General features: G+C 44.8%; 1 protein-coding gene across 1 annotated transcript in view; it reads right to left on the bottom strand.

Moving 5' to 3' along the window:
- LOC146833929 (calcium-activated chloride channel regulator 1-like) overlaps positions 1 to 23,724 on the bottom strand; it is a 205,094-nt gene that overhangs the window by 22,437 nt on the left and 158,933 nt on the right. The window contains exon 13 of the mRNA XM_085601848.1: positions 20,547 to 20,783. Within this exon, the coding sequence (XP_085457974.1) occupies positions 20,547 to 20,783 (237 nt within the window). The remainder of the gene's footprint in view (positions 1 to 20,546; positions 20,784 to 23,724) is intronic.

Below are 23,724 nucleotides of genomic sequence, written 5' to 3' on the forward strand. Positions count from 1 at the left end.
CTCTGGTAGTGGGTCTCCTGGCCTCCTTAATGATGTCCATACAGTCAGGTGGCAGGTTTAGGTAGCCAAACTCTAGGACTTCAGGAGCCAGATTGCCAGGTTCAGCTGTAGCGGATCTGGGTGCTGAATCTCTCCATGGTTCTGCGTCAAATGCTCGGGTTTGACCCGCAGCCTTTGATGCGGCACCACGGAAAGTTCGAGAAAGGTGGTGTACCACGGCTGGCGTGCCCACGTTGGAGCAACTAGGACGAGTGTCAGTGAGTGTTGTCTGAGTTTGCGTGCCACCAGCGGTATCAGTGGTGCTGGGGGAAAAGCGTACGCAAATCTGCCGGACCAGTTCATCCATATCGCATTGCCCTGCGACTGCGGATGTGGGAACCTGGCGGCAAAGCTTTGGCATTTTGCGTTTTCGCTTGTCGCGAATAGGTCTATCTCTGGATGACCCCACTGCTGGAAGTACGGTTGGAGTACTGATGGGTGTAATTCCCACTCGTGCATCTGGTGGCTGTGTCTGCTGAGCAGATCCGCCATCTGGTTGTCCTTGCCGGGGAGGTGTTCTGCCATGAGGAACATGTTCCTCTGAATGGCCCACTTCCACATGCTCTGAGCCAGATGAGACAACTGTGGAGAGTGTGTTCCTCCCTGCTTCTGTATGTAGTACATGGCAGTCATGTTGTCCGTCCGGATCAACACGACTTTGTTGCACAAGTGTACTTTGAATGCTTTCATAGCGAGGAAGATTGCCATCAGCTCTAGAAGGTTGATGTGCATCTTCTTTTGTTGTTGTGTCCATAGTCCCTGCACTGTGTAATGGAGTACATGAGCTCCCAATCCCTGGAGAGACGCGTCCGCCGTCAGTATTATTTGTGGGACAGGCTCTTGGAACGGTCGGCCCTTGCAAAGGTTTTGTGGATTCCACCAATGCAGAGAGTTGTATGCCCGACCGCTCACCAACACTAGGTCTTTCAACTGTCCTTGAGCCTGATTCCACTGACGTGCTAAGCACTCCTGAAGCGGGCGCATATGTAGTCTCGCGTGTGGGACTATGAAGATGCAGGAGGCCATCATGCCTATCAACTGCATGAACACTCGCGCGGGAAGCGAGTGTTGTGGTTTGAACTTGGAAATCAGCATTTGCATGCTGTTGATTCTCACTAAATTTGGCTGAGCTGTGGCCGCCAGAGTGTCTATAGTCGCACCTAGGTACTGTTGTACGTGTGCGGGCTGGAGATGGGATTTTGGGTAATTTAGTGAGAACCCCAGACTGTGAAGGAGGTGAATGGTGCGGGACATGTGGCTGGCACATTGCTGGGCTGACTTCGCTTGAACGAGCCAGTCGTCCAGGTAAGGGTAGACGTGTATGTGCTGCCTCCGTAGATGTGCCGCCACTGTAGCTAGGCACTTTGTAAACACCCTGGGTGCTGTTGTCACGCCGAAGGAAAGGACTTTGAATTGATAGTGCTGCCCTTGAACAGTGAACCTGAGGTATTTCTTGTGTGAGGGGTGAATGGGTATGTGGAAATACGCATCCTTGAGGTCCAGTGTGGCCAGAAAGTCTCCCTGCTTGAGCAGCGGGAGGACTTGCTGTAGAGTGAGCATGTGAAAATGCTCGGAAAGAATGTATCGGTTTAGGGGTCTCAGGTCTAATATAGGTCTGAGTGACCCGTCCTTTTTCGGTATTAAAAAGTACAGGGAGTACACCCCCGTACCTTGCTCGTGGACTGGTACGACCTCTATTGCGCCTTTTAGAAGCATACTTTGCACCTCCTGCTGTAAGAGCGTTAAGTGCTCTGAGGACATAGGACGGTTTTTTGGAGGTATTGTGGGTGGAGTGGAGGTTAGTTCTAGACAGTAACCGTATTTGACAATATCTTTGACCCACCTGTCCGTGGTGATGGAGTTCCACGTGGACAGGAACCTTTGTAGCCTTCCCCCGACAGGTGTTATGTGGTCGGGAAGAAGGGAGAGGGCGTCACTGCTTGTTCTTGGGGGAGGACCTGGTGTTGCCGTAGCCACGTCCTCTGCCCTTTGTACTGGAGCCACGATATCCACCCCGGGTGTTTTTATCGTAGGTGGTTTGTGTATTGCCCTTGTTGTATGTTTGCTGTGACCCCTGTCCTCTACCTGCTCCTCTATTTCCGGGGCGACGAAAGGAGCCGCTCCGAAAGGACTGAGTCTGGAGAGCCCCCATGGACTTTGCAGTGTCCGTGTCCTTTTTTATTTTCTCTAGGGTGGCGTCAACCTCCGGCCCGAATAAATAGTCGGGGTTGACAGGCTGGTTGAGTATGTTATTTTGCACCTCAGGTTTGAATCCGGAGATTCGCAACCAGGCATGTCGTCGCAACATGACGCTAGTGTTTATGGCCCTGGCAGCTGTGTCTGCGGCATCCAGCGCACACTTGATGGATGCGTTTGTGAGGAGCTGTCCCTCCCTGATGAGGATCTCTGCACCTTCTTTGTATTGGTCAGGGAGATGTTGGAATAGTTGCTCTAATGTGTCGTAGTGCGCTCTATCGTAGCGAGCGAGGAGCGCTTGAGTATTGGCAATGCGCCATATGTTAGCTGCCTGGCTGGCAACCCGTTTGCCACAGGTCTCTAACACCTTGGACTCTTTGTCCAGGGGAGGAGCGTCACATGTTGTTTGCGAGTGTGCCCTCTTGCGAGCATTCGCAACGACAATGGAATCCAGAGGTAATTGGCCTCTAATGTAAGTAGGGTCGCCAGGCGCTGATCTGTATTTTTTGTCGATCCTGGGGTTTATCACTCTTGCCCTGGTGGGTTCCTTGAAGATGTCCTTCGCTGGTTTGAGGACCCCCTTTAACATGGGCAGAGTCTTTATATTTCTTTCTGAGGTTGCGAAAGTATCCATAAGAAAGTCGTCCTCGACGGTGTCAGAGTGAAGTTGCACTCCATGATTGGCCGCAGCACGTTCAATTAGAGCGTTGAACGCTGCAGTGTCCTCTGTGGGAGATGTTTTTGCTCCATAGAGTTGCGGGTCCTGTGCATCCATAGGTGCACCTGGGTCCACAGGGCCATCCCAAGCTTGATCAGGGTCCTGTTGGCCGTCAGGGTCCATGTCTCCGGGGTCGGGGACTTGGTCACCCATGTAGTCCTCTAACGCATCCGTGTCGGAGTGTGCAGGAGAGAAGGATTGTGGATCCTGGTAGGGTGAGTGGAAAGGTTCGTAAAGAACTGGTTCCGAAGCCACAGGCAGCTTTCTTTTTAGTGGGATCCGGAAGGATTCCAAAGCTGGCTCAGAAGTTATTTTCCTTTTGTGGATAATCATCCTGCCGGTGTCGGCGTCGATGAGATGGGATGGAGACGTCTCCGTAGAGCGTTCGGCAGGCGTGATTGTGGTATGGGTGACCCGTGTCCTGATTTGGAACAGTTTCAGGGCCGTGGATGGTGGCAGGCCAAAGGTAATGTTGGCTGGTGCCGAAGAGGCTGCTGGAGCTTTTATTGGCTCGGAGCCCGACATGTCCTGGAGGACCGTTTTCTTTTTGGTGCTTTGCTCAGCAACGGGTCGCATCTGGAGCGCCCTCGATTGTTTTGCGCCGACCGGTTCTGTAGAGGCGGCCGTGGACTTTTTCGGCGCCGGTGGGTCATCGAGTCGAGGGGTGGGAATGGCCATCGACGTCTTCGATGAGTGTGGCTTTGGTGTTGCCGTCGAAGCGGTGTGAGGCGCAGCAGGCAGTTTGACCTTTGGGGTCGGAGTCGATTGCGTTGGTGCCGGGAGCTGAGCAGGTTTGGTGGCACCGAAGGCCTTTTTCCGTACGCCGACTCCGACGTCGGCCGCTTCAAGTTCGGCACCGAAGTCTCGTTTGGTGCGTTCGGTGCCGACGTGTTTTGCTGGCGTCGAAGGTGTGGAGGGCCTCGATCCGACCAGCGCCACTTTCGGTTTCGGTTTCATTTGAATCAATACAGCTTTTGGTTTCGGTTTCGAAGAAGGGAAACCAGCCGTTTTGGGCGTTAATGGCTGCCGCTGAATGTCCGAGGCCGGGCCCGAGGGCGGGGCCGAAGAACTGCGGGATAGGTTTTGGGTAAGGCCCGAAGGCGATCCCTCGACCGGAGCCATAGACTGTTGCACTGGGCTTTCCTCAGTCTGAACGGGTAGGCCTTGCTCGTCACCGGAGCTACTCTCTTCGGCCCCTAAGGCCTCATTGTAGTCTCCTACCTCGGTGTCGTCTTCATCTCTACGAAAGAGTGTTTCGTCGACGTCTTCCGATCCGGAGTGATGTTCGGAAGCGGGACTGGAGGGTAGGTTCTCCACTTCTTCGATATCTTCGGTCTCGGCGTTGAAGATGTCGGCCGGGGCCGGTGCCGCTTGCTGCACCTCGAGTCTCGCCGCTCGTCGATTCCGTAGAGTCTTCTTGGATCGAAATCGGGCACAGGCCATGCATGTAGATTCGTCGTGATCCGGTGAAAGGCATTTGTTGCACACCGGATGGACGTCGATGTGGGGATATTTCGCATTGCATACCGGACACCGCTTGAATGGTGTCCTCGATTCCATCGTCGATGTCGGGTCGATGGTCGGGTAAGATGCGAAAAAGTTGGTTTTGGACGTTAGTAAACTAACAAAGATACTATCGATACCGATCGGGAACAGTACCGACGCGAACTAGAGGCCTTTTGGCCTGAAAAGAGTTTTTCCTAACTTGAGTCAAGATAAGCACATCCGAACCCAATGGCGGAAAAAAACAATCTGAGGATGGAGAGGATGCCCATGCGCACTGTAGTCCAGGGGAGGAGTCACCTATCCAAGGATACTTCGAAGACTCTTCCAGGACAACAACGTGCAAACATCCGGACCCAACACTAGGCGGCGATCTATGCACAGATATGAATTCAGCAGCCCACATGCCTCGAACATGATGGTTATTCAACTATCCCAAAGGTTGTCGGGCCTTCACTCATGAGAAAGGTAATCTACTTGACCCTGTTTTTTCTACAGATAAGCAGTTAAGAGTTTTAGAACCACTTTTTGCTTTTGCTCTCTTTGGATTCTGGCAAATTGCCACTAATTAGAATATCAGTTACCTGGAAAGACCGAGCTTGGTCTAAATTGCCCTTGGAACAATGGAATCAGGCTCTAGAGAATTCTAAAGCATCCCTAGGGTCTGATGCATCCCTAGCCAAAGATAGACTTAGTGGTTAGAATCATCACTGGATCAAGTGATCCCTTTAAATTTTCACACCAATAGAGGCAAGGATAAATCAGCACCTTGCACTTCCCTCATCTCCGAAAACTTCAACAAATCTGAAAAAAAGCAGAAAGGGCTTGATGATGCTATTTCAGAGAAGTCACTAAAAAGAAATATCAGGATACGATTAGAGCCTATCATACAGAGATTAAAAAGGCTCAAGCCACTTATTTCAAGGCGATAACCAATGGTGATACCAACGCCCCATGCAAAATGTTTCGCATTGTGAAATATCTTTTAGAGCCTTCATTAATGGGACCTTCACTTGAAGCATCTCTCGCCTGATGTAACGACTTGGCAAATTTCTTTCAAAGTAAAATTCTGAATATCTACAACACATTTCATCTGATCACCCAGTTTGGTACCAATTCGCCCAGGGAAAATGTGGCAGTCATTACTTCACCCTTGCTGAATACGTTCCCAGGTTTAACAATGGAGAGGCTCTCAGATATTTTGAGTAAAATTTAATTGGGCTCCCCCAGGAATGTGGTCCCTTCCCGTTTTTTGACTAAAGGAGCAGAGATAATTCTACCTAGCCTGCTCGAAGTGGAAAATGTTTTGTTAACCTCAGGCATTGTCCTAGTAGAGTAGAAACATGCCATGCTGAAAGCACTTTTAAAAAGACCAAATCTGGATCCACTTGATCCAGCAAACTACTGCACAATATCTCTCTTGCCAGCGATATGTAAAATATCGGAAAAACATACTAATCAGGCTCTTTCAGAATTCCTTGAGAGCCATGATATTTTGCACCCTACGCAGACAAGGTTTTGTCCATAGCATGGCACAGAGACAGCTTTATTGGCAGTGGTGGAAGAGGCCAAAAGGCTGCCAGATCGAGGAGGATCGGCTGCAAATATCCTCCTAGATTCAAGTTAAGCTTTTGACACCACAAGCCATAAGAATCTTGTGGATAGATTACGGAGCACTGCAATTGGTGGATCATCCTTAGGCTGGTTCAAGTCTTTCTTGAAAGATAGAACCTTTCAGAATTTTGAGGGAGAATGTACTTCTAGAGAGCCTCGCCCTTAAAATGGGGAGTTCCCCAGGGCTCCTCGTGGAGTTCTAACCTATTTAATTCATATATGAGACAGATTGCAGATATTGTTCTCCCTTTTGGGATTTCATTGATTTTGTATGCAGACAAAATGCAACTGGTCTTTTCGCTGTCACAGACTGATGGCCCCACCTCCCCCCTCTAGGGCTTTGTCTAGAGAAGGTTGCTAAGTGGATGGAGAGCTCACAACCAAATTAAATGGGAGAAAAGAGAGCTTAAGCTCTTGGGCAACAATCCTAAACCGTTTTTAGGTCTCGCCTAGTGACGCAGCGCATGCGCGCTGCCCGCCTTCGCGAGATCTATTGTTGCTGCTTTCTGTGCCGAAGGGAGACAGGAGATGTGCACTCCGTACGCGTGCATATCTCCTGTCCCCAGAGGCTGGCGTTACACAGCATGCGCATCGTGCGCTTTCACTTTTTGTTTCTACTTCGTTCGACATTGACTGTATCCCATAAATGAGAGCGGTAAACAAGACGCAAAAACCACAGATGTGCTATCGTGGAACTCAGCAGAAAGCACATCCTCACTTTCAGTCACTTTATTCTGTTTACAAACACCAACCTCTATTTATATACTGCTTGGTTTTGCCGTTCCTAGCACTGTATAAAAAGTGCTCCTTCGACCCCTGAAGGATGAGAGGTCGAGTTGACACTACCAGGACCTGGCAGTAACCTGAAAATCACACCCAGATCAGTAGCAAATGCCTAACTCATACATCAAAGGCACTTAAAGGAATAGCATAGAAAAATGAAGACTTATATTCTTTCCATTTAAAATATACATCATACCCTTTCAATTTCTCTCATATAGACTAATCCGCCTAAGTACTTTCTACGGAGCGCGCGCTGAATGCAGCTGTTTGAGCTGTAATAAACTGCTAAGCAGCTCCGTCGTCTAATAGAGGATGTGTTCACAATACTCCTGTACACCTGGAACAGGAAGGAGTAATGCTATCACAATGCAATGTATAGGGATCAATAATGCAGCAGGTGCAGTGCCACCAGGGCCTAGGGGCATTATACCTCAAGTATGACAGTATTTTAAAACCAACCCCATTTGGTAAATTGCATTAGAGTCTCTGGCACCCTTGCTACACCACCATCATGTTAATGCGCGTCAGGTGCAGGAGCTACTTTTACTACTTTAAGGGACCATTTTACAGGGATTATTCTTGTCATACATTGTCCTAACATCTTGTGTAGAATACTACCGTCACCGTATTTCCACGCCGTTTGTAGAAAGCATTGCTGCTGTTGCTCTGTTTTTTTTTTGTTTGTTTTTGTTTTTACCATTGACCTCCCTACTCAGAGATTCTGCTGTGGCACTGCTTCTGTATGGCAGATGCATGTTGCAACATTGCTGTCACGAGCTCCCGCTGGCCGCACTGCTCCTATCTCACCTTGGTACCCCCTGTGCACACATTTCTTCTACTGTCTGTACAAATAGGTTAGGAGAGGTTTCAGTACCCACACTGTTTAGGTTCATCTGTACGGATGGGGCTAATGCAGCCACACATTCTGTGCACCTGTGTGGGTAGTCCTGCCACTGTCACTATGCTTGCATTTCCAGTCTGACACTTTTTTTTCTGTACACTTGCGAGAAGTAGTACTGGTGTTTTCAGTTTCTGTACTCCTAGTGCAGGCTGTGCTGACATTCAGGGTTTGTTTTTGTGAAGCTGTTGATGGTCGCACAACTTGTTTAGGGGCTATAGATGCTGGTAGATTGTGTCAGTTCACCTTACATGTGATCATGTGATGTGACCACTGGCTTGCCCCTAGCACTATGCTTGAAACCCCAGGCCTCAGAAGAAAGTAACGCACTTGCAAAATATTTATTTATTGTTGCAAGTGGAGCGGGCCCAAGTAAAACGGTGTCTGTGTCTTCAGATGCCACTGAGCATGTGAAGGGAGCATGAAGTACCGGGATTAACGACAGGAGAAACAAGCATTTGCAATGCAATAGGTCTCGCAGTTACGCGAGTTTAAGCTATTGACATTGCAAATAACAATGCCTTTTATTTTTATTTTTGTTTTAAAAACATAAATAAAAAGTATTGTCATTTACGATGCCAATAGCTTAAACTTGCGTAACTGCGAGACCTATTGCATTGCAAATGCTTGCTACTTCAGGGTTGGCCAAGCCACTTGGGTCCTCCTCCAACTCCAAAACCAGCCATTAAGAGTTTAGGGATGTGGCTCACTGAGTCTTTTAAATTTGACTCCCAAGCCATAAGATTTTCTGCTACAACAGGATGCTATTCAAAGGTATTGCCCTCCACCACTTCACCTCAAAAAGACTGGTATTCCAGTTGTTCATGCTCTCTTGCCTGGACTACAGAAATTCACTTTATCTGCGAGCTCCTAAAGCTACAGTAAAGAAATTGCAGGTGGTTCAGTACTCACAGCCCGAATCCTGTATAACTTCCCAAAAAAAGATTCTGCACAAGCCCTTCGCTTCCTCAATTGGCTTCCGGTGGCAGAGAGGATCACATTTAAATCTCTCTGCATCACCCCTAGGGCACTTCTTTATAGAGGACCATTGATCTCTCCGTCTCTGCTCTCTCCTTATAGACCAGGCAATCACTGTGCTCCTCTAATGCCCATTTGTCTATGATCCCGATCATCAGGAGAGAAAAGTGAGGGGGGATCCTTTTCCTTTAATGCAGCAAAAATTGTGGAATAGACTCCCCCTCCCTATTCATTCTGTTGATAAGGAAAGTTCTTTCCACTAATCACTAAAAGCCCTGCTCTTCCAGACTGTCTCTGTAATTCCTTTCTGTGCTGCAGTAACAGCACAAGGATGCCTATGGGTAGCCATGCACTATACAAGTGCTCCTAGATGGAATAGAATGATGTAATATTATAGTCAATTTATCAAATGGTATGTAAAGAAGTCTGTATCTTTGAGGATGTTGCTGAACAAAAAAGTGCAATTTCACTGGAATAAAGCTTGTTCAAAAGATTTTGGGGCTCTAAAGAATGATTTTATCAATGCACTTAATTTACAAGCCTTTGTACCGGGAGTTGAGACATTTGTGGTCAGGGATGCCAGTTCAAAGGGTCTGGGAGCCATACTTCTACAGAAGAGGGGGGGTAAGGAACAGTTGATAACTTGTGCTCCCCACTGTCTAAAGGGTGCAGAGATGAACTACTCTCACATTGAAAGGGGGTACAAAGCTAGAATATCGATGTAGAAATATCGATATACATAAATATCGATGTAAAAATATTGTGGGGAAGAAATATCGATAGCAACAATATCGTGGACAAGAATATCGATTGGCAGGTAAGTAATATCGTTTGCAAAAATATTGAAGTGTTAAATATCGTTTACAAATATATAGGGGTCTATTACTATAGCGGGCGGCTCGCCACCACCCATATGGAGGTGGAGATCTGCCCACCATTCCTTCCCGCCCGCCTACCATTTCCCCCCGCCATATTACGATGGTGGGGGACCCCGACGGACGGAAAGACCGTCCGCTGGTTTTCTGCCCGTCGATGAGTCGACCGGGTGGAAAAGGGGTATAGTATGGTGGCGGTGTCTGGAAGGCACCGCCATCCATATTATAATGCAGGCGTTGCCGCCATGGAAAGGCATGTGGTGTCTGCATGTGGGGGCCCGTTGCGGGCCCCCAGGGTGTTGGGGGGTGGGGGTGCACATGGGGTTACCTATGGTACCCCCCTGCATTTGCATACACAACACAACGCAAGGTGCCTGTCACGTTGTGCATGCAAATGCACAACATGCCTTTTTTACATTGCGGAAGGTGCTGCTGAAAGCACCGCCCACCGCAATGTAAAAAATGCTGGATGCGCCCGCCTGTGTGGCGGGCGCATCCTAATCTGCATCACGGGACCGCCGCACATATGGTGGGCGGTTCCTTTTGCCGTTACGTCCGCCGGCCATCGTAATAGACCCCATAGTTGTTAAAAATATTGAATTATTATTGTTATGTATTTTAGTATTTTGTATGAGAATTGTTTGTTATTTTAGTATATGTGTTAACATTTTAGTAGTTAATATTTTTTTTAAGTTGAATTTTGCGTTTTTAGTTCTGTAGAGGGTTGTGGGTTTATAGGTGAATAAGGTGGGAAGTAATTTAATTATTTGAAATGTATTTAATAATTTATATTTATTCATAATTGTATAATTTTGATGTTATAGAGTTATAAATGTGTTAACTAATTCATTAATAATTGTTTGATAATGAATTTTAGGTGTGTGTTGTGGTTTTTATAGGTGTAAATGGTGGGAAGTAATTCATTTTTTATTGATGATTTATTAATTATTTGTTAATTAATTAGCAATAATCAATTTGTTGTAATTAATTGGTTAATTAATTTGAATTAACTAGTAACTATTAATTGTAATTGTGTAATTAATTTTAGATGTGTGTTGTGGATATTATAGTGTTAAACAAAGTGTAATTAATTCATGTTTTTTTAAAAAATAATAACATATTTAAATTTCCATATTAATTATGTTAATAATGGAAATAAAATGTAATACAAATGTTGATGTTTATTTTTTTATTGGTGTGGTATCCAGCACTTTCCCTACTGTTGCACTCACTGGAGTGGGAATGGTAATTGTTACCCCTCCGCTATCCAACACATTCCCTACTGCTGCACTCACTGTAGTGGGAATTGTAGTTTTTACCCCTCCGCTATCCAACACTTCCCTGCTGTTGCACTCACTGGAGTGGGAATAGTAATTTTTACCCCTCCGCTATCCAGCACTTTCCCTGCTTTTGCACTCACTGGAGTGGGAATAGAAATTTTTACCCCTCCGCTATCCAACACTTTCCCTGCTTTTGCACTCACTGGAGTGGGAATAGTAATGTTTACCCCTCCGCTATCCAGCACTTTCCCTGCTTTTGCACTCACTGGAGTGTGAATAGTAATTTTTACCCCTCCGCTATCCAACACTTTCCCTGCTTTTGCACTCACTGGAGTGGGAATAGTAATTTTTACCCCTCCCCTATCCAACACTTTCCCTGCTTTTGCACTAACTGTAGTGGGAATAGTAATTTTTACCCCTCCGCTATCCAACATTTTCCTTACTGTTGTATTTATTGTGTTGCAAAATGTATTTTTAATAGTTCTTTTAATAGTTTAATGTGTTAATTAATTATAGAATATTTTATTTTATTTCAAATTATTAATATATGTATATTTTTAAAAAATATATAATTTAAAAAGTTTATAAATTAAGTAAAGATAATAGTTACTGTTTTAAGTAAATATATGTATTTTTACACATTTTTGTGTTTATATTTTATTTAATTAAGATTATTTGAAATATATATTAAATGTAATTTATTTTGTTAAACATACTAATATTATTTAATATATTTTATTCAAGTTAAATATTTTTTTTAAGTCGATATTTTTTACATCTATATTAGATATTTTTGTATCGATATTATTGTACTTACCTGTTCAAGTATAGGGAGTCGATATTTTTGTATTCGATATTTTTACCACAATATTTTTTTAACTATATTTTGTACATCGATATTTAATAAGGGAACCTGTAAGGGAGGCACTTGCCATATTCTGGGGCTTTATACAAGTTTCGGAATTTGGTATGGGGAATGTCTATTAAGGTTTGCACAGACCATAAATGGGAAGGAGGCTTTTATGAAGAAAAGGTTAGATCAAATCTCCTCAAGAATAAGATGGATTGTCTCACTGCAAAAGTTTACTTTTACAGAGGAGTATGTACCTGGAGATTAAAGGCAGCCTGATGATTGTTTGTCACATTTGGTTGAACTAGTGAATATGAATACAGAATTGAATGTTTGTCAGGATTGTGAAGTTGATGAAGATTTGAGTGGTTGTGAGGTAACTAATAGAATGATAACTGAGGAAGAATGAAAGTCAGCTTTGGGAGATTATAAGGTTTTGAGTCAAGTCACTGATGTGTTTGGAACAAGGGCATTTTATACACTTGAAAAGTTGTGGTTCTAAGTAGGAGATCTAGCTGTGGATAATGGTATGTTGCTGAGAGGTACTAGACTACTCCCTACTGAATCTCTTTGACACAGAATAATTTATTTGGCTCATGTGGACCATATGGAAATTGTAAAAACGAAAGAGAGACTGAGATTTAATTTCTGGTGGCCTCGAATGGATGCTGAAGTAGAAGGAATTGTTCGAGAATGCATACAGTGCAATAATAGTGACAACATGTTTGTTATTAGTCACACACAGTTGGTGGCTCGTGTTCTTCTGAATCATCCATGGGATGAAGTGGCAATAGACATAGGGGGGCATCTGAGTGGTGAACACCGTAAACCCTTTCTCATAGTTTTGTTTGATCTATATTCTGAGTGGGTTGAAATAACTTGTGTGAGTGACATTTCTCCAACAATCATTCTGAAATGTTTGAAGGAAGTGTTCAAGAGAGAAAGTTTTTCAAATTCAATGCTATCTTACAATGGCTCAGAATTGTGTTCAAATGAATTTGAGCAGTTTATGAAAGAAGGTGGTGTGGTGCATAAGAACATTTCCATTTATCACCCAGAAATAGGGAGGCTGAACAAAATGTTGAAGGAAAGTCTTCAACTGGCTAGAGCACATGGATTGGAGGGGTGCATTGCAAGAAAAGATCATGGCATGCAGGTTGACTCCTCATTCTACTACTGGGAAAAATACCTTTAGAACTCTTCAAGTGTAGATCTGCTAATACTTTGCTCTGTCCAAGTTGAATGGTGTGTGTAGGAAGCTGGCTGTTTATTTAGTGGACCAACATGAGGTACACTGTGTAAAGAGTCCAGGCTATCAACAGTTAGCTGACGGAGCCACAAATGATAACCCAAAAGCACTCTATTGTGGTAATGGTGGCGAGTAGTTAGGCCTATCAGAGTGTAGTGCTAAGCATTTATTTCACACATAAAGGCAATAAGAGAGAGGCACTCTATAAAGAAATCTGACACCAATTTATAAAAATAAGACATCCTTTTATATAAATTTATATACCAAGATCATCGGAATCCGCTAAGTACTTTCCGAGTTATGACATTTTACAGTTTTCAAAAGCTATTTTTGGGAACGGTAATGTTATCCAATGGGGGAAAAACATGTACTGCATTTGGGCACTTAACAGTGACTTAAGAGACTGTTCTCCTGGACTTAAGGTAAGTATAAGGCAAGGCTCAAGACCACACCAATGTCACCTAGGGAGGCTCTGGGGCGTTTGGGAGCAGAGGTGTGTAACAACATCGGGTGTCCCATTCACTTCAATGCGAAATGGTCTGGTCAGAGAGAGGCTGCAAGCTGGGACTGGGGGACCAATCAGGGGGAAGTCACATAGGGGGCTCTTCTCTTGAGATGCTCAGGCACGTAGGGACACAGTTGGTCCACTTATCGGGCTGTGGGGCTCTGTGTAGTGTTTTTTTTCTGATGTCGGGTTAGGTGCTGGAGTCACTCACGGTTGGATGGGGGCTTGCAGAAAGAGGCTATAGATGGTGACTGGAATTCCAGTCTGGCTAGACCCAAGGATACGCTCTGCTCTTGAGGGTCTCAGTACCCGTGGATACTCTCACCTCCGTCAGCTGAGGCACTTTGAAGTGTTGTGTGGCGGCAGTCGCAGACTTACTCTTTGTATTTGGTTATGCAGAAGGGGGGAAAAACAGGACAGTTGGGTCATTCTTAAGGTGGGCCTTAATGTCCCTAAAGTCCCTCAACGTGCGGGTTGGCTTTCCTCAGCATTGGTGTCTGGACTGGACACAACAAGCCTAGGTTGCTGCAAGTTGCTACTATGAAGCTCCAGTCGGTCCTGGCGTCCAAACACTTGGAGGGAGGATGGATCAGACCTGTAGGAGCACGATGACCTCTTCCTGGGTGGCTGCAGCATCTGTAGTCCCAGTAGGTGGCAGAATGGTAAACTGGATCTTGCCGGGGAGTAGCTCCTCTTCTCCAAGGAAGTTTCTCTGGTGATAGGTTAAGTACTAGCAGTCCTCCGAGTTTCTTGGAGTCTGCACAGATGCAGGACGAGTTGGTTGTTCCATGAGGGTTGGGTGCAGCAGGTAGGCAGTCAGTGTTGGTGCCAAGTCAGTCGTGCTTCTCTGTTATCAGATCAGCAGTCTTCTTTGTCCACTCCTCTGTGTCCATTGAAATCTGACGTCCTGATATGAGGGGGTCCCCTAAATACTCTATTTAGGGGCATTAAAGGGAGTGAGGGATAGTAGCCAATGGGCTATTTCCCCCGGGGTTACCACACCTCCTAGATGACCACTTCTTTTAAGGAGTAGGCATCACCCTGTCCCAGAATTCCTAATTCTATCACACACAAGATGGTAGAATTTCTAACTTCGTGTTCACTTCAGGCTGTTCGCCCTAGAGGTGTGTCCAGCCTATTAGTGCATTACGCCTCCTGCATATCTAATTTTCCCACCTGTCCTGGTGCTAGATGGGCCAAGGACTGGGGGTGGCATTTACCCTGTCTGGTGGCAGAGGCCTTTGAAGTCTCCTGCATTGATATGCATATCATCATTTATCCTGCTTAGAGAAGGTACAAACACCTCCTGCCACAGCAGGTATTGTTTCTGTCCTCTGAGAACAGGGCTCTCACCTCCTAGGGGGTCAGAAACACATCTGTGGTGGCAGGCTGGACTGGACCAGTCAGCCAGCACACTAGAGGGCTAGCTGGATTCAAGGGGTACCTCTTAGGTACCCTTTGTGTGCATATATTAATACATCAATCACTTGAATCAGTGTGGGTTTATTATAATTAGGTGCTTGATACCAAACACCATAGATGTCAGTGAAGCCATTACGTAGCTAGGTAACCCATTTTGACCAGTGCCCAGAAAATATCTTTAGATGGCTTCCCTGCTCACTTGCCATATATAGTAATAGAGCTAGACATCACCGGGGCATATCTGCTCATGTGGATATGTCCTCACAGAAAATATAATACACCCTTCCTTAGGGCTCAACGGCCTCCTGTAGGGGTGATTTACATATATTAGATGCAGTTACAGGAGTGTGTTATGTCATGTTTTCACACATGGTTTGTGCTATGTCCCAAAGCCTGCAATGGCAGTCTATGTGCAATTTGTATGTGGGTCCCTTTGGGTGGCATAAAATATGCTGTAGCCCTTAAGGACCCTCTTTAACACCCTTTCCCTAGGTACCTGGGGTACCATTTACTAGGGACTACTTACAGGGGTGCTAAAGTCCTTAGCCAATTGTAGAACAAATACACTGTACCTTGTTAAGGGAAGGAGCCCTGGAACTGAAGTCTGGTTAGCAGGCCTCAGTACACTGTCAAAGTAAAAATATCTGCATATAGTAGCTAAAACGGGGGCAGAAATTGGGGAAACAACTGCAAACAAAAACAAGTTTCCTACAGTGGGGAACAAAGGAGTTAAATATAATGGATTGAGTGACTGGAGAGAAAAGGAAATTGACAACCAAAATGAGAGGAAGTCTCATTTTGATGCTAGAGAGTAGAAATATTGTGGTAAAGGTGGGGAATTCCATTAAAAACTCAATTGAGGGGTTATAGAGGACAAATTTACCCTACCTAATATAGGGCCTTATTTTGAGTTTAGTGGTCCTCCTGTGGCCCGGCACGCTAGCGTCGTTGTGCAGAACCACCAAGCCAGTAGTGCGACCGCCCCCCCGGATTACGAGACTAATCCTTGGCGCGCAGTGCTGCACAGGTGTGACAGTGGTGCCTGTCTAAGGCTTATAAGAGAGCCTAACACAGGCACCGTCGTGACACCACCGCAGCACGTTCCTGTATGATATGGAATGCACCATGTCATGCATTTGATACCGTACAGGAACTGGGGGTGCTTTATCAGGGGGGCACAGCATGTGCCCCCTTGCATACACCCTCTGGTCCTGTCATGGCAGGGGAACAGAGCCCCCTTAGTTGCTTCATTGCCACTCTTTTCATGGTGGGGTCACCACCAAGGAAAGGGTGGTGGTGAGGCAACTTGCAATATGCTCTGTGGTGGCGCAGCAGCACCGGCAACATATTACTTAGCACGACCGCCACGCAGCAGGATCCTGGATGCCTGGTCGCAGCGGTCCAGTGATGGTCCGACTGCCACATATGTAAACGCAGTGTGGTGTGGTCGGACTGCCACCACGGGACCGCCGAACTCGTAATAAGGCCCATAGATTTGATAGATGGTCATGACTGAAAAGAGTGCCAGGTATTTTAACTTTAATACACCTGATCTGGCTTCAGTATATCACCAAATGTAACTAGATGGTGTTTCACAGAAGTTAACTGCCTTCATTACGCACTTTGGTGCCTTCAAATTCAAAAGGATGCCTTTTGGTGTTATTTCTACTGCTTCTATTTTCCAGGGGATGATGGCAAACATTTTACAAGGATTCCAAGGTGTACATTGCTAGCAAGATGATCTCCTCATTTTTGGTGGCGTTAAAGAAGGACATGTTTTAGGGTTTGTGGTGTGTTAAATTAGAGGGAGGTTTGACATTAAGAAAGGATAAGTGCAAATTTGGGGTCTCAAACGGTAAATACCTTGGACATCACATTTCTGGATCAGAAGTAACACCTAAATACAATTAAAAGAACATTGTTGCAAAGCAGAGTTGGTTTCATTCTTGGGAATAATGACATATTATAGCAAATTTATCACAGGATATGCAGAGAAGTATGTACCTTTGTGTATTGCTCAGGTAGGTGTTTGAGAAGCTCCTCTATTTCTTTCTACTTCGCTCTGTAGGACCCGAACAACAGAGTTAGCTATCCTCCAGTGAGTAGTAGCCCCTACAACTAACAGCATCTATTTTCCTCTTTCCCTTGTTTAGAAGAGGAATGTCACTTCTGGCTTGGGCAGTGGCGTACTTTCAAGCAGTATAGACCACCAGTAGGTCTGGAGGTACCTGACTCCTGATGTACCTGGGATTCTTTGGGAAGGCCTTAAACTTTTTTTTTTACTCCTGGAGTAATAACTGGTTCTATTCAAGTCTTTAAAATTTTCTGGGGAAGAATTGAACATTCCCTTTTTTATAGGAAGAAACTGAACCAACCTCTAAGGCTTTGTGAGTACATGCATATCTACCTTATGGTAGGTAGTGGCCCACTGGATGAACTCATAGCATGATGATATGGAAGAGATGCAGTGGGTAGTGATCCAGATCAGGATCCAGTGCTTGATTTACATGATCATCTTCCCATTTTGATTGCATTTCGGACTAATGTTATCCTTTTAAATATTGACCTTCAAATAGGCTAATTAAATAGTAGAAAAAGTTACAAAATTCTTGTTTCAAACTCAACTGCATTAGCTGCCTGTAGAAAAATGATTAGATGTAAACTGCGCTCTCTGATTTTTAAAGATTAATTTTGAACATATTCACATATGTTCATGTATGGGGATACTCATTATAACATACTTTACCACTTTGATGCTATTTGGAGAACAGAAGAGGAATTGATATTCAGTGGTAACAAGATAAGTGTTGCTCTAGATTTCTCAAATTCTTTTTCAATTCATTGTGTTTTTACTCTTTATAATTTTAGTACTGTATTCTTCATAATTCATTCTCAGTTGAAGATTCACATGGGCATTTGCTGTAGGTTGGTACCTGCATCCTTACAATAAAGGTTTCATGTATTCACCAAACATTATCCACCATAGCAATGCTTTCAGAAGGCTAGAATTTGCTTTAGATATGTCACTATTCATATCCTCTGCACGATTGACGTGTGCGTTTCTTACAGTGATGCATCCTCAAGGAATTTGGGTTGGCAGGCAAGGAGTGGAGGACAGTGTGTTTCTGAGAGAGTGAAAATCTCATGCAAATTTTTCAAGAAGCCTATTGGGGATGTGTTTGGGTAACCTATGCCTCGGATGTTGGAGAAAGATCCACTATTCTTCTCACTAGGAAATACACTGATAGAGCCTTGGGAACTGCTTGCTTGACGGTGACACTTTCACAAGGCATGGGCTGTTGTGAAGGCCTTGCTGATGCCTGTGGATAGGCTAGGTTTGAATGACAAAGAATGGTCTGGTATTGCAACTGGCACAATAGTCTATTGTTGAAATGTGGATTGAAGTGGGGGCTTATTATGGAGACAGAGTGAGATGGAAAGTAAAAGGTGTAGTCTCAATATCACAGAATGGATAAGTCTGTGGTGATCACCAACTTGACAGTGATTATGGTGTGACTTTATTGATGTAGTGTTATATTTATGTTATGTACAATATGCATTTCATATTATATATGTTTGATATTTTACCTTTATAGCACTATGTGAAGGACATTAATTTTAGATATTTGATAGACTCCTTTAAGATGTGCTTTCAGTAACAATGTTGCGGAAAAGACTGCAGCTGTGAACAGCAATGCCTAATCATGAAAGAGTTATCAGTAATTGCTCATTTTATTTACACTATATGGCCTTCTTTTAGCTCCCAACGTGTTTGTGCTGCTTAAGAGAATTTAAAAGTTGCTGAGCCTTCATGTTAGCAGTGTTACTTATAAAGTGTCATACATTTTTTTCATCAGGGGACAAGTCAAAGGCCCTAATTACAATGCCAGTCAGACGAGCGTCCGACCGGCATCGTTGCGGTAAAGGGACTGGCTGACTGGTAGTCCGCAGTCCCGACCGCATAATTAGGATCCGACCGCTGAGGAGATGGTCGGAAACACGACTGTTGGCATTGTGGCTTGTGTTGCAGCCCATAAAATGGCCGCAGCACAAGTCCCAATGCCATAATGCATGTTTTAAAACATCCCTGCATCCTGTGGCAATGGGGCATGGATTTGTGGGGGCACCTTTGGTGAAACCGAATCAACAATATTAGAACCAAGGTATTTTCTTTTCTCATCTACGTCCAGTTTGTTAATTAACACACGATAGTTCATTCACAGATCAATCACAACAGAGTCACTTTTTGGTGGAGGGCTTTTTTTGTTCACTTCTATGTCGTTTTTAAAGATTCAGCAACCACTCTTCATTGCCTGAGTAAAATGAAGAAAAACCTGCTTTGGATAAATTGACGCTAGTACGCCCACCAATGTAAAGCATATATATTTTTTGTTTATGTTGTAGAATTTGAGCCCCTGAAGAAGAGCCAGTTCAGGCTCGAAATGCATTGGGCAGCAAGATAATACTTTGAACATCTCATTAATCTAATCACTTGGATTGAACAAGATGAATAATATGGACATCCAATGAATTTAAATAACATTGGAATGTATTCATAACAAGGTTTTGAAAACTGTTGCATTTTGCAGTGAATTTTATGTTCAAGAAAATGTATAAAATGTATTCAACTACAAAGAATGTGATGATAACAAATGTTGTAAATATTTAGGTACTTCTACCTGTCAGTAACAGTGCGCAGAGGTCGGGTCTCATTGACCCTTGAATTGTTGGGCACCTTTGGTGACCCACTGGTCTCATAGTGGAGGCCCCCAAAGTCAGTCTCCAAAAGCCTTTCAATGGTGGTTTGGACCACCATTGAAAGGCCGTCGGGAAGGGCCATTGTAATCCCTATGGCAGTACCCGAGCAGGAACCGTCCTCATTGTAGGAATGACATTCCGGCCACAGGGCCGACGGGTTCTTTGAGCCTGTCGGAACCGCAGTGGTCGATCACTCACACTTGTGGTCAGACTGACTGCATTGTAATGTGGCGGTCTGACCGCTGCTTCAAATGTCAGTGAGACTGACACCGACGTGCTGTCGGTGTCGGTCCCACCTACATCATAATGAGCCCCAATATGTTCCCTGTTGTATGACAATATGTTCTATATGAAATAATGAAATACACTCCGGCATGTTTGTTACACCAAAAATTAGTAAGTAGAGAAATACAAGAGAATGGCATAATGCAGGGTATAAATTACAACACCCTCCAATAACAATTTTGAGTTTATTTTTATTTTACGCAGTTTTATATATTGCAGAGTTTTGTTGTGTCAAAGACATTTATACCACCTAGGAAAAGAAAAACATTTGAATAGAGAGGCTTGTGATCAAACAATAATACCCTGCTACAAAAGATTACATTTAAAGATATGAAAAAGGGTGTGATTCAACCAAACACTTTTCTTTCTAATATTTATTAATGTGGATTTAATTCAGATATAATTTCTTCAGTAAATATTATAAACAAGGAACGTTGGCTGAGAGTGAAATCCACACCATATCTGACTGCAGTAATGCACAGTTGCATGATTTTGTGTTTACAATGCAGCAAAATCTCTACCATAATAACACGAAATATATATTCTTGTCTCAGATCGGTAGAAATAAAGGCTGTGGTCTGCACAAGACTCACCTTGTCCCTCATCCAAGTTATCTCCTGGGGCTGTCCAGGTCAAATAAATGGTGCTATTGTGTGCTCTGGCATCCAGATCCACAATTCTACATGGCGGGAATTTATCAGGCAGAGGCCCTGGCGGGACGTTTGACACAATGAAACTGCCACCAGAGGCAGTTCTACTGAAGATTCCGACACTGGCTTGGGTGGTGTTTTCTTTAAATACTGGTCTCGGTGGGTTCATCTGGATTGTACCTGTCACAGGATTAAAAAAAAGCATGTATTATCTATGTTTAACCTCCGCACAAACCTTGTGAAGACACATGAACCTGCATCGATAGGAATGCTTCTATTTTAGCAGGAAATAGCATTTTGACAGTGCAAAAGGTCATTCAAGGGGCGGTTGAGAACAGACAATTGTTTGAATGCTAGATGCATAATTGAACATGAAGTAGAGACAATACAGGCTAGATAAACAGATAACAAAAGACAGGCTAGATAACTTAGAATATATACCTATCTACAATATGGGATACTGGGATGGTAGAGGAGTGCAAGATTGAGTTGGTGAGGAATTAGTTGTGACCAGTTTCATTCACTAGCATATGACTGCTTAAGAGCATTTTATAAGCAGCGCTAGAAGCGGATATGAAGTACAGTTCAACGGAAAGACAATTCCAGAGATTTAGTCAAATGAGTGAAATCATCAAGCAGCTCTGTGAAGTTTGCTGGGAAACAATAATGCTTATGTGAAAGGTTCATAGCATGTTTACCTTTGAGATAGGTTCCTGGAGTATTATGTATAGCTATAAAAACAGAAATAACAGTTTTCTGATACTCAGACAATTTGATACAAGTAGCAGGATGTCAGACTGTACTTAGGAAGGTTCTAGGGGATTCTAGTACCTATATTTATTCTAATAAAAGGAATGATTATTGAGTGAGGCCCACTGGCAAACTACTGTTATTATCCAATTTGCACAGAACATGTGCTCAGAATATTGTTTTGCCCATATAAAAGTGGATGTGAGGAAACATTTTGCAAGTATTCAGCCTATTATATATGGCAGAGGTGTCAGTAGAAGTGATGCGGGATTATAGATTAAAGGTTGGGTTGAAATAAACACCACATTTCCCTGCCAAAGTTGCATACAGGAAAGTGCCCCTTTTTGTCATGGTCACCCACCACTTTTGCCACTGGGTGCCTATGTTTTTCTACTGATCTGCACTGGGTCCCTGCTTACCATGCTCCAGTGCCAGGGTTCTTTTACTAAAGACAAAGTTAATTAGTCTAATTGTGATACAATTGTCAAGCAATGTTGCACCCCTGTAAGTCCCTACTAGATAGTACCCCTGGTACCTAGGGCATGGGTACTAAAGAGGGTCCCTAAGGTCTGCAGCATGTACTGCTACCATAAGAGACACCTCTATAAACTACATGCAGGTTGCCATTTCAGACTGCATGTCATGGTGCAACCATAAGTGAAAACAAGACATGGTAGACTCACTGTGAACCATGACAAAATCACTGCTTGCACTATATGTAAGTCACCACTACAGCAGGCCTTGTAGCCATAAGGCAGGGTGCATTATATTACATGTGAGGCCATATCTGCATGAGCATATATGCCCCTGTGCTGTCTAGTTAAATCACTAGATGGTACAATTGAACAGGGAAGCCATCTTAAGTATATGTACTGGGCACTGATCATTATGAGTTCCGTACCTACATGATGGCTTTACCGAACACTACGGTGTTTAGTATCAGACACCTTGTCTTAATAAATCTGTACAGTTGTCAGTGTGAGAAAGTGCCATCTTTCTTGCATGGTATGCCCCCACTTTTTGCTGAATTGCTAAATGTACTTTGACTGAGTGTACCCTGGACTCCTGCCAATCAGGTGCCCAGGGCCTATGTTCCTTCCCTAAAAACAAACCAAACCCAAATTGGCAAACCCTGGCCACATGTCAGCCCCTGGTAAATGGTACCCTAGGTACCCAGGGCCTTGTGACCAGGGAAGGCCTCTAAGGGCTGCAGCACTCCTTGTGCCACCCTTAGAGGCCCTGTACCCTTACACACACACACTGCCTTTGCAGGCTGAGTGTTTGGGTGCAAGACAAAAACAAAGTCGACATGGCACACATCCCTGTGTGCCATTCCCATCACCTACACTGCCACGGCATACATCAGTCACCCCTCTAGCTGGGTGCCTTATGCCAATGGTGTGGGCACAGGAGCAGGAGCCCTGTGCCCCTACAGTGCCCAGGCCCATTCCTGGGCACTGTAAGTGCAGTGCTGCCATTTAAGAGTACATGGTGCTGAGAGCTCGTCAAACACGAGCTCCACAGCACCATAATGGCAACACTAAAGACTGAGAAGTTTGGTATCAAAATTCTCAGCACATTAAACCCACACTGATGCCAGTGAGGGATTTAATGTACACAGCATTCCAGAGGGCATCTCAGAGGTGCCCCCTTACACCTAACCTCCAATCCACGTCTGCTCTGAGGCTGCCTAGACTGCCACCCAGCAGACATGTTGCTGGACCCCTGGGTAGGAGAGCCCCTGCTCTCCTGGGCCTGCAACAATGCACATCCTGGGCGAGGTGCTAAATCTCCTCCCGCAGGATGGGCAGGGGAAAGCTTCAAAGGCATGCCGCCTCTGTGAGCTTCCCCAGGCCCCTGCAACCCCCCACTCTGGCGGGAAGCTTTGGCCGGAAACCCCAAATAAGGACAGGGGATGTGCCAGCCTGCCAATCCCACCCCTCAGGTGGGGGAGGCGAGGTGAAGCACATCTCCGGGCTCTCGCCATCTTGAAGATGGGGAGCCCTACCCTATCAGGACTAGGCTACTGCCCCCCTCCCACAGGAGAGAGGCAGGATAGGGGGTGTACCAACCCCAGGACAGGGACACATTGGTCCCTGCCCTTCACCTACCTGTAACACCCCTAAATCTAGTATTTAGGGGCTCCCTGAACCTTCCTTCCCCAGATTCCAGATTCAAAACTACGAAGAGCAAAAAGAAAGAAGACCTGCCCTGCAGCTGCTGAAAAGAGGAAGACACCAACTGCTTTGGCCCCAGCCCTACCGGCCTGTCGACCCTCGAACCTGCTCCTGCTCCAACCCAGCATCTCTTGTGGCCAGCAACCTTACCATCCCCGGAGGACCTGGCTACCTTTTAGCCCTAAGCCCCTGGG

This window comes from Triturus cristatus, chromosome 4_2 (genome assembly GCF_964204655.1).
Source record: "Triturus cristatus chromosome 4_2, aTriCri1.1, whole genome shotgun sequence".
NCBI lineage: Eukaryota > Metazoa > Chordata > Amphibia > Caudata > Salamandridae > Triturus > Triturus cristatus.